Source organism: Tachypleus tridentatus, chromosome 3 (assembly GCF_004210375.1).
Source record: "Tachypleus tridentatus isolate NWPU-2018 chromosome 3, ASM421037v1, whole genome shotgun sequence".
In the NCBI taxonomy this organism is placed as follows: domain Eukaryota; kingdom Metazoa; phylum Arthropoda; class Merostomata; order Xiphosura; family Limulidae; genus Tachypleus; species Tachypleus tridentatus.
This window is the reverse complement of record NC_134827.1, coordinates 80,217,775-80,229,949: the sequence shown is the minus strand read 5'-3', so window position 1 is coordinate 80,229,949 and position 12,175 is coordinate 80,217,775. Positions and strand designations below refer to the sequence as shown.

Below are 12,175 nucleotides of genomic sequence, written 5' to 3'. Positions count from 1 at the left end.
AGAAAATAGAATACGTTTTCAACTCGCCCTTTCTTTCAGCTGTGGGGGCATTATAATGTGACGGTTAAGCCCATTATTCGTCGGTAAAAGACTGTGGATGGTGATGACTAGCTGTCTTCTCTCTAGACTTACTCTGCTAAAATAGGGACGGCTAGCGCAGATAGCCCTCGTGTATCTTTGCGCGAATTTCAAACAATCACCAATTCAATAACACGGAACCAGTTTAGTTTCTCTAAGAAATGACGTTTTAATGATCTCATATTGCTTGGAAGTGACGTTCAAGCATGTTCTATTATCGCTGTTTGTGAAGTTTCGTTTTGCAATCTTCACCAATAAGTTATATTCAAAATCAACTGTTCACATTTGAAATGGATGAATTTACTATCCGTACCTATAAAGCTTTGTCGAGTTTATGAAAAATACAAGGAGAAAATATTTACAAAACGTTTCACTGGGATATTAATTTTGTTCCAGTTCATAATTGTAATAGAAAAACGAATCCTCGTTAGAATAAAGACGAAATGAAAAACTACATATCGGATTTCATTTATATTTCTCTCCTTTAGCGATTGCTTTTTAATTTGATTTCATTATTGTTTCTTTCACACGAAAGTGAAGGTTTCTACAATCAGCTTTTATCCGCTTTTTTATTTGAACAATAGAAAAGTCGTAAATTTAATTTCAAACATAAAATAATAGAAATTGTTACATCGCAGTATTTTTTTTACAAGTAACCCTGCAATAGGCAGAGCACAGAAAGCCCATTGTTCAAGTTTACGCTTTAGAAAACAAGCAAGAATTAAATTACCTCGATTTTGAGAGTAAGACGAAACATCTTTTTATTACTGCATTTTAAATGCTTGGATTTCTTTCTTGAAATTAGATGTATTTTCAGGGGATTATCTTACGTTTCTGAGAAAGAAGAGTCAACTCTTTGAAAGCGCTAGAGTTTGTGGGTAGACAGCTGTGTTAAGCAAGGTCCAATGCTGGCAATTCTTTTCATTCCGTGAAAATTAACTGAGCTCTGCTATTCCTAAAGAAATAGTCTCTTTATCGTGACAATTAATTGAACGTGTGAGATGTGAAGACAGTATTTCCCTTTCGAGATAGTTATTTGAACCTGTGGGATACAAGGAATTTTCTTTTTGTGACCTTTAATTAAGTCTGAGACCGGTATGACTAAGTAGTTAGGGTGTTGGACTCGCTATTTGAGGGTCGCGGGTTCGAATCTTCGCCTCACCAAAAATGCTGGCCCTTTCAGCCGTGGTGGCGTAATAATGTGATGATCAATTCTACTAGTCGTTGGTAAAAAGAGTAGACCAACAGTTGGCGGTGAGTAGTGATGACTAGCTGCCTTCCCCCATTGTCAACCAAATTATGGACGGTATGCGCAATAGTCATCATGTAGCTTTACACAAAATTCACAAGAAACAAATAATTGAACTCGTTATTCCTGAATGAATTATATTATTCTTCTGGTACTTAAACCACTGAGAACCAAATAAGATGGTCTCTTCTAAAAACTCGGGGTTCACGAATCACTAGGTTTTAAAACTCTGGGTTCACGAATCCCTAGGTGTTGTCTCATGATTTATTTACTTTACATTTTACAAATGAATAATATACGGTTCTGCATCTTTCATTCGAACGGTAAGTTAAAGCTCTGCAAACTGAAACGTTAAATATACAACCAAACTGAACTTTAGTTTTCATTTTTTCCTTATCACAAACAATTGATTATTTGCACAATGTTCTAGCGTGAAAGCATACATTTGTGTCAGGTTATGAAGCTAAGTTGTTACTGTTGAGAATGTTAGACGTTGTATACTTTCGCACAAAACACGAGATTTAAGTTATCCTTTAATATTCCCTTTAGGAATTATTGTTGTTAGTGTAGTTTATCATGAATAATTTATACAGAGGTAGTTTAAAATTTCAAATAGAAATTTCGCTTTCTCTTCTAGTCTCAGCTTTCAATATAATCTGTTCTCAGTATATGTTACTGTTAAACAACAACTTGTCAAATTCACCACGACAACTACTTAAATTTCACATTCGCGATTCCTAATTGTCTTATTTGATTCAATTCACTTTCAGAGTTTACATTAAGCCTGATAGCATCGTTTCTGAGGTAACCTCTAGATTTACATGCCTGTTTAGTTCATTTCTTTATTTATCGATAAGTACAAAGCTGCAAGATAAACCATTTATGCTATGGCCACGGCGAGTATCCGACCACGGATTTTAGAGTTAAGTATATTTTTAGATTAATAAAAAGACAAGTAATTTTTCTACTCTAAATACTCTTAAGATAACCTTTAATAAATATATTTTTCTGGAGTATTTCTATCGTATAATTTTTCTATCTCTTAAATTTAATATCGACAAAAGAAAATCAATCAGAAATATAGAAGAAATAACAGTTATTGTATAAAGTTCCGGGTGATCAAATGAAATATAAATTGTCGATAATTCTTTTAATTTATCTAAAATTGTGAAGAAAAAAACAGTCTGTGCGAGTTCCTTTATAACTAGTGAATTGGTGGCACTGGATCAGTTGTCACCAAACCTGGCATGCTATATTTAGGGCACCAGGTTTGGTTTGGTTTCTTTTGAATTTTGCGCAAGGCTACACGAGGGGGGGGGGGCTATCTGCGCTAGCCGTCCCAAATTTAGCAATGCAAGACTACAGAGAAAGCAGTTAGTCATCACCACCACCGCCAACTCTTAGGCTACTCTTTTACTAACGAATAGTGGGATTGGCCGTCACATTATAACGCCCCCACGGCTGAAAGGGTGGGCATGTTTAGTGTGTCGGGGATTCGAACCCGCGACCCTCGCATTACGAGTCCAGTGCCTAAACCACCTGGCTTGGGCACCAGGTTAAAAGCAGCTCAGTATTTTCTTGTTCCAAAGCACGTTCGCCATCTCTTGGCTACATTTGTAACTAAGTAAAGTAATCTAAAAATCAGCTATTTACAAATAACTAGCACTGAACTGAACAATTAATTCCATAATACAATAACAGCAACTATTACAGTATGAAAGTTCCAATTTTCATAATTGCTGCGTCTCAACCCAGAATTATTTAGTTGTTATCAGGTAAAAAGTTTAATATTTTAAAAATTAATATCATAGTATGAATAAATTTGTCACTGAAAACGTTAATTCACTTCCTTTTTTTTTTTATTATTATTATTACGTCTGCTAGGTGGAATATCTCGAACGATTTTGGGTGCTGTTTTCGTATACATTTTCCTTTAAACATTTTGTCTTCCGCACTTTATTGATAAACGATATAATCTATAGTTTGTTGTATGTAGGTAATTAGTTATTCGTGAAATTTTGATAAATTTATATTGTTGAAATTTCTTACGAGTTATCACCGTAGTTTTATATTTCACACCAGGTATACAAGTTTTATTTTGCATACACAAGTTTCGAAACAATATATAGCGATTGAACTTCCGATTTGACATTTGATCATTGTTATAAGGGTGCTACAATTTCGTCCTCGTACAATTTTGTATTGAATTCAAGATAATGAGTGATTAGAAGAGTGAACAAGTATTTTCCATTATTTTCTTTTTATAACATTATTCCCTGTAGTACGACCTGCCAATCTCTAATCTTCATACAATACCGTATCTTTTACTTCAGAACACTATTTCCTGCAGTACTAAGATTGCTACCCATACAATTCTACACCGTCTTCTATACAGGGACTATAAGACTGTGCGAACGCTGTATACAGCTAGCGAAGTTTAAACCTTGGCCAAACGCATAAAACTTCACTTTTTCTGTAAATGTGTATATAACTGACCTCGTTCCTTCTTATTAACAACGTTTACTCTTTACTAATACATCTTTCCCTGTACAAATTCTAGATCTGTCTTTATAGAACTCATATTACAGGGTGTTCGAAAAGTCCCTGTGCACTTATATATTTATTAACAGACATGTTTCAATACAGAATACAGGAGGTAAATATGAATGACAATTATAAACAATGTTGAAAGTGACCCCCGTTGGCATCAATACAGGCTTCGATCTTTCTTATTTTGTTTCTAAACACCGCTATCAGTTGCTGGCTTGAAATAGACCGAATGAATGCTGTTATCGCTGCTTTCAAAACTGCACAGCGACTTTCCAAACACTCTGTAGATGGTAACAGTTTCCCGTAGATGGTACTAGATGAAACTAGATCTCCCCAGCGTTTGATCATTGCTCGAAAGCCTAAGAAACCCACGCATTCTGAGCAACAATCAAAAGGCGAGAAGACAAAGTATTTCTTAAGTAATAGATGCACTCGTCGGTTGTCAGCACGGTGAGCAAACAAGACCTTGAGTGTTCCATCATTCCCGGTAGATGTCGCGTTTGTCAGCAGCGGGCTTGATCCTATTTGTAAGAATACAATATATCAATCTCAAATGAATCAGTACCTCGACTAGTATACAAAGAAATACGGTCTGTTCGGATAAACAATTGAAACAAAAATTTTACTTTTAAGTAAAACAGTGGAATGCACAGATATTTTCGCGATTCACGAGAAACACGTTTTACTGACGTCACGAAACTACAAATTGCAAAGTTAAACGTCTCTTACATTACGCCATTTTAGTGTCTAATCACCGGCTAACAGTCAAAATACTACTGTATGTATAAAAACGGCTGGTATGGGTAGAGAAAAAAACCTGTGAATCTGACGATGACCGAAGAAGGTCGAAACATTTTTCACGGAAAATACTATTATGTAGAGATGCGATTGGTTAATGTAGGTGACTCCTCCAGGCGGTTTCTGGCCACCTTTCGAGACAATCTCTAAGAAATCTAAACGTTAAATAACATTGGTGGCTCCTTTAGAAACTGTTAATACGTCTGTGTCTGAATAACTGCTGCAAGATATATATATATAGTTATAAAATTTATGATAATTGTAATACTTTAAAAAATGTTTGACACTAACCGAAATAGTTCCATAAATTCTCGTAGTAAACTTCAACTTGTCGAATTAAAAGTTCCGTTCAATATTCCTTTAATTAAAAAGGTGGTTTGTAGCGTTGAAAATTGAAATACGTATTTATACATTAACATTGGAAACAAGAGCAAACTTCTTGTGAAGAAGATACATCTAGTCTGTTATTACTCAATTGTTGCTACCACATTTATCAAAAAAGAAAGTTTTCTTATATTTTAAGTTATTATAGACTTTTCCTTTCACGTAAGAAGACTAATTCTTTGTGTAACAAAACAAATTTGAGTAACATTTTTGCATCTTCGAGTATTTTTCATTGAAATTAAATATTAAAAATTTAACGACTTAAAAACCTTAACGTTACCGAATTCAGGTAGGTGTAACACTTGTTACTATGGTTGCGATCAAGAACCAATGAAAGTTTTACAAATAAAATCGTGCAACCTTCAAAGAAATGCTACATGTTCGTACATAAAATGATTAAGCTAGAAAACAATGGAATAGCAAGTATCTGTTCCAAAAATACTTCTTAACTCAACAAGGAAGTATTTTACGTGTCTTAACAACGTGGTTAATGACGTCATATCAAACGCGTGCACCCAATCGTGACAACTGAAAAGATTTTTACAGCATGTCAAGTTACGATACTGGAATCAAACTGACATTAACAATCTTACTTTCGGATTTTGGTGAATAATGCATGTACTCTACCTTCTTTAAAGAAATTATTCAATTTCCAAGATTTTTTTTATTATTGCAAGAGTATTTATTCAAAACTTGGGATATAGTAAGACTTATTTAAACCTTAAAGAAAAATATTGCGGTTATTGATCAAAGAATTCTGGCATTGGTGATATTTACACTATTAATAATTTTATAATTAAACTACTGTAGGAAACGCATGGTCGTATTTTGGAAAGAACATATGACATCACGAGGAGCGCACGTCATAAATCAAAATAGAAACCGATTTATTTGATCAAATGTGTGTCTTTACGACGGACAACATTGTTTTAATCAGTGTCCGATTACTTTTCATTTGCAAGGTAAACCATATGCCGTTCACAAGCTGTGAAATAAACTGAGTGTAAAGAAGGGGGTTTAACTGAAACGTAAAGAAGAAAGTTAAACTGATGTGTGACGATCTGCGACTTATGACATGACACTTGTAGGTGGTGTGACATCACGAATCTTTAACTGCTGTACATTGAAGCACCTACTGGTGTAACAAGCAGGTTAAACAAGAAAAAACGCCACGTTTTCTTGAGAGTTAGAATGAATAAAGCTTTTTTCGGCATATTTTTAATGTGGTTACGAGAGCAAATACACAGGGTTCTCTAAAACAAAGTTTAGATTCACTATGACCGAACAGGAAGTTTAAATTACTTTAGATGGTATAGGTTTACGTCTAAATCAGTAATCTATTTTCATACTGTTGATATATCGATAAAAACAAGGTCTGCCGAACTTTTTGATTTGTATTCTTTGACGATCCCATAAATTCATGATCTTGTATTTCTAGATGACTAATAAAGTACATATCTTAAATGGTCTCTTGGCAACTTCCAAAAACATCGACGAAAAACTCCATATGTGGTTCTAAATGGAGAATTAACTCAAATGAAAGATACTTCAAAATCTCCAAAATACTGGTGAAGAACTCAGCTAAAATGGGTTTTTAGATGTAGTTAAATCCATTTCAAGGACACTCCAGAATTTCTATAATATTGATGAAGTTCTAGATAGAGTTAATTTAGTTGAAAGATAACAGAATGCTACTCATCTCAGGTTAATTATTTGTTATATTATTTATGTGATGACCGTCAAGTGGTAGAGACTGTTTATTTATTATGGATGCAGATTAACCACTGTCTCATTAAATCTTCTTAAAAATAAGCGAACGTTCTCGCATTTAAATCAATGTCACAACCATAAAGAGAAAAATGAATAATGATATGATGATATGATAGAACAACGTTTATAAATTGAAACAATACCGAAATAACCTCAAATGTAGAAGAAACAAAAGAAAGATATAATGTGCAGAATAATTAGCTAATAGGCGCTTTAAGGGTTTGGTTGCTGGACTAAAACCCACAAAATTGCAAGGTTATAAACAGGACATTTTGTGTAGAATTAACCTACGGTGTTTAGAACTTAATAACATTTCTTTATAGAAGTATATATAGGATGGATTATAGATTACATTTCCCCTTTCAGAAAAATAAAAATCAAAGATACCCGACAAGTATCAAGTAACGTTTAAATACTAGCTAACAAACTTTTTGAAGATTATCTTTCATATCTTCATCAATAGATGCCGCTTTAATCAATGTATTTTTAAGCGTCGAGTTTTAACGAAGTACAATGGACAATAGAAGTATTTTTCAGCCACTTGAAGTTTCGTAAGAAATACTGTTAACCAAATCTGCCGTCCCCTCAAGCTCTGATGATTAACTTACTGTATGTGTACAGCAGTGACTGTTGAAACATTCTTCAGAAGGTAGGTGCTGTTTCGGCTGTATTTGTTTACGAGCTTTTTTATTATTTTTATAGCTCAGGAGGTACAACTTCAGCCGCTTGTGGTAAACAGAGAGCGAAACACTTACAACGTGTCGTAGATGACAAATTTAAGGTGTTATTTTCGAAATCAAGCAACTTACATTGAAGGAAATTACGTCACTAACAACGTGGTACACTTAAACTGAAAAAACCGGAAACATGATTTCCCCATTTGGAATTTGTGGTCATTCACTCGTATCACTGGGATTTTCATACGAACTGATGTTAAAAAGTAAAAAGAAACATTAGATAACAATGTAATTCATATTGAGTAAAGAGTTGCACCTGACTCCTTCTGGAATCGCAAGTTACACAATTGTCCTAAACTAGCAATTTATCAGGGGCTTTATTGTTGGTTATCAACCGTCCTACAATATCGATTTTTAAACATTTATTTATAGGGTGTATGGCAATGCTTTACTGTTGGTTTTCAACAATCCTACAATATTGTCTTCTGCCATCCATCCATAAGGTGGCGTGATAGTGTTATACTGCTAGTTAGAAAAAAAAAGGCGTTTTTATCCGAAACATAACACCAGACGAAATATAAAAGTATTTGAAATAGTCTTCAAAAACATGTCATAATATTAAAGGGTTTCTTGTGTTAAAGTAGAACTGTTAAGATATATTACATGGCAAAAATATGTAGAACACCCCTTCTAATTAGTGGGATCGGCTATTTCAGCCACACCCATTGTTGATTGGTACATAAAATCAAGCATACAGCCATGCAATCTCCATAGACAAACATTGGTAATGGAATGGGTCGTAATGAAGAGCTCAATGACTTTCAACAAGGCACTATCATAGGATACCACCTTTCAAACAAGTCAATTCGTCAAATTTCTGCCCTGCTAGAACTGCCCCGGTCTACTGTAAGTGCTGTTATTGTGAAGTGAAGACGTCTAGGAACAACAGCTCAGCCACGAAGCGGTAGGTTACACAAGCTCACAGAACGGCACAGCCGAGTGCTGAAGCGCGTAAAAATAGTTTGTCCACAGTTGCAGCAAACACTACCGAGTTCTACACTGCCTTCGGAAGCAACATTAGCACACGAACTGTTCGTAGGGAGCTTCATAAAATGGATTTTCATGGCCGAGCAGGCGTCCACAAGCCTAAGATCACTAAGCATAATGCCAAGCATTGGCTGGAGTGATGTAAAGCACGCCGCCATTGGACTCTGAAGCAGTGGAAACGCGTTATCTGGAGTGATGAATCACGCTTCCCTATCTGGCAGTCTGACGGATGAAACTGGGTTTGGCAGATGCCAGAAGAACGCTACCTCCCTGAATGCATAGTGACAACTGTAAAGTTTGGTGGAAGAAACATAATGATCTAAGGCTGTTTTTCATGGTTTAGGCTAAGCTCTTTAGTTCCAGTGAAGGGAATCTTAATGATGCAGCATAAAATGAAATTCTATAAAATTGTGCACTTTCAACTTTGGGAACAGTTTGGGGAAGACCCTTCCTTGTTTGAACATGACAATGCCCTTGTGCACAAAATGAGATTCATATAGGCATGATTTGCCGAGGTTAGTGTGGAAGAACTTGACTGGCCTGCACAGAGCCACGACCTGAATCCCATCCAACACCTTGGGGATGAATTGGAACACCGACTACGAGTCAGGCCTTCTCACCCAACAGTGTCCAACCTCAATAATGCTCTTGTGGCTAAATAGGAGCGAATTTCTCGCAGCCACGTTCCAAAATATTGTCAAATGCTTTCCCAGAAGAGGAGACTTGTAGCAGCAAAGAGGAAGGACCAACTCCATATTAATGCCTATGGTTTTGAGATGAGGTGTTGAACAAGCATATATGGGTGTAAGGCGCAGATATTCACATACTTTTGGTCATGTAATGTATACCGTCTACTAAACGTTTGTGATAAAGTAGAACTGTTAAGATAATATACCATTTATTAAAGGCTTTCTTGTAATAAAGTAGGACCGTTAAGATGATACTAGCCAATTATCCATGGCGTTAGTACTCACTTGGCGTGCCAACAGTTGATAGAGATGACAGTGCATGGTGGCTATGAGCGATTTGCAACCTTGTATAGTAAATCACTTAAATTTTTTTTTCATCCAAAAACATGACAAATACTCTTTAAACGTTTAATCTCCGTGCGAACGTTTCACCTTCATTTTGCTCAACTAGACGCAGCAAATTCAGCTGTCTGATGTTTTTTCTGGATATTCAAATGGATAAAAATAAAGTTCTCCGTGACGAGAAACAAAGCCGAAACGAGAAATTTACATGCGCACAGGATAAAAATTTCGAAGTTGGGAGGTTGCACATCAAGCAACAAGTTTTTTCAGTATCATATATAAGCAAGTTTCTTTATTGTATGGTACTGTCTATCAAAGATTTTCTTGGGATAAAGTAGAACTGTTAAGATGATATTCATATCATTAACAAAATTCAAATTAGTCAAGAAAACAACCGGAAAATTAATAAAGCCGTAAAATATTTACTGGTCGACGTTTCGAACAAGGTCCCAAGATAGTACAGCGGTACATCTTTGGATTTACAACCCTAAAATCAGGGGTTCGATTCCCCTCGGTGGGCTCAATGCGTCTTTGCTATAAGAAAATACATTTTACCCCCCCGCTAGTACAGCGGTATGTCTCCACATTTACAACGCTAAAATCAGGGGTTCAATTCCCCTCGGTGGGTTGAGCAGATAGCCCGATGTGGCTTTGCTATAAGAAAAAACACGTTTCGAACAACCGCTCGGTCTGATACTCATAACGTGTACGTACATGTATATCCATGTATGCATAAGGAAGTATATAAAATAGTTTCAGTTACAAAAGCATGTGTAGAAAATTACCATTTACTTCAAAAATATCCTCCTTTCTTGCAGTTTCAATTACCTTCGAAACTTGTTTTATTAAGATTAGGTAACTGGAACGAAATGAACCGAAACTAATTTTACTTTCTCAATTCAAAAGAGATATTTTGAGACAGTAAGAACAAGTACACATTAAATAACAAATAAAACATCGTAGTTTAAAATAAAGAATAGTTCAAGGACTGGGGTAATAAAACAATTAAATACGAATTTAGTCTGTATACTAGATTTGGTGTTTTTCAGCTCAAAAAAGAAAAAGTTGTCTATTCTATCCGTCTCAAGATTCTATGCTTTCTTTATCAGATTATTGAAACTCAGTCAGGTTTCTCTCTGCCACTAAAATCTTTGCCAACGCCTTGTTTGGCCTCTAGGACTTCTTTAGCGACGGATGAGGCTTAACGAATTTCTAAAACCAGCAAAATGTGCAGAAGATATACCGGGTTGCACTACCACATGGAGACAATATCATGCTGAGAAAGAAATAAAACACTTACCCTTCTTGTAGCGATTGTCTTTGCATAGCCGTCCCTAATTTTCAACCGATAGACGAGAGAGAAGTTGGCTAGTTCACAGCACTTACTGTCCACTCTAGGACTATTTCTATATAGAGGAATATGACTAGAATGTAACAAGAACATCCACGGCTCCTAAATACGGAATGCCTTTGTTTTTTCGGCAACTTAGTTTAAAATACAAAATATTTTAATTCAACTGAATTTCTAGTTGATTCATATATAGTCAATCCTCTCAGTTCCCTCCGGATTTATAACAGTAATATTCGAAGTTCGATTCCTCACGATAAACAAAACATACTGTGTAGCTTACGCTAAATATATACTTAGCGCATTTTATCCCGAGTGAATTTACCCACTTGGTAGCTTGTAGGCCTACGTAAATAAAATGCAAGATGTTTTAGATGTTTGTTTTAACTGAAATTTCATTCAATGTTTGGCGATTCCTGACTTTAAATAAATTAGCTAATCAATATAAACACTTAACAACTAGCTTCTCCGATGTTCTAACTCGGAAAACAACTTGTTTCACCTAAAATATTCTTTTGGCACTTTTATTTTTTTTATCACGCCCTCTATAATACTGTTCAGTTTTAAGACATCTTTAGAATTTGTATACCGCGATTGTTTAAATCTTTTGCGTGGATACAAACGGTATAATCATTAACACGCTATCACGATCATAAACCTGGTAAGTGTAATTATTTTAACTCTAATAATTATATAAATAACAATCTCATTGAACAACGTGTCTCTTGAAAGGACCTCCTAACTTTCACGTTTTCACCCGATCAGCATACAACGAACAAAACTAGCGTGACTGTTACAAGATTGTATCCGTTGTTCGTGGGATTTAGGCTTAATTGATAAATTAATATTACTTCAAGCGAGGAATTAACCTACGCACAAAACAACCAGTTTGACTAGAAAACTGCATAAGCCTAAAGGGGAAAATTAATTTACTCTCGCCGAATTTTTGTACGACATAACTACAGAGGAGATAAAAAAAAAAAAAACAAGTCATTCGACAACGAATAATTGTTTAGAATTGATCAATTTTATTATACTAATACAGTTAGTATACCAACATAAGCTTATACACTTAATATTAACCAGACTTGTCTGTTTCTATTTCATTAACACTTATCATTTTAACTCACATACTTCAAATACATTAAGTTTTAAGGTGAACAAAATTTCTAAAATCTTAGAAATTAAGAACTAAAACTCGTGTGAAAGAATGTTATTACGAATTTTTGATGCTGCACGACAG

General features: G+C 35.1%; 1 protein-coding gene across 4 annotated transcripts in view; it reads right to left on the bottom strand.

The window, feature by feature from the left end:
* LOC143247315 (histamine H1 receptor-like) overlaps nucleotides 1–12,175 on the bottom strand; it is a 75,144-nt gene that overhangs the window by 59,378 nt on the left and 3,591 nt on the right. The window contains exons 2-3 of one of the 4 annotated variants that reach the window (XR_013026507.1): nucleotides 10,885–10,990; nucleotides 3,929–4,398 (exon numbers count right to left, since the gene is read on the bottom strand). The exons of 1 other annotated variant lie outside the window; for it this stretch is intronic. Coding sequence is in view for 1 of the 3 variants with exons in the window: in XM_076495147.1 (XP_076351262.1) it covers nucleotides 10,885–10,990 (106 nt within the window). In the remaining 2 variants the exon portion in view is untranslated. Of the gene's footprint in view, nucleotides 1–3,928; nucleotides 4,399–10,884; nucleotides 10,991–12,175 lie in introns of those variants that run through there. 2 more of the 4 variants (XM_076495147.1, XR_013026508.1) reach the window with 2 other exon arrangements.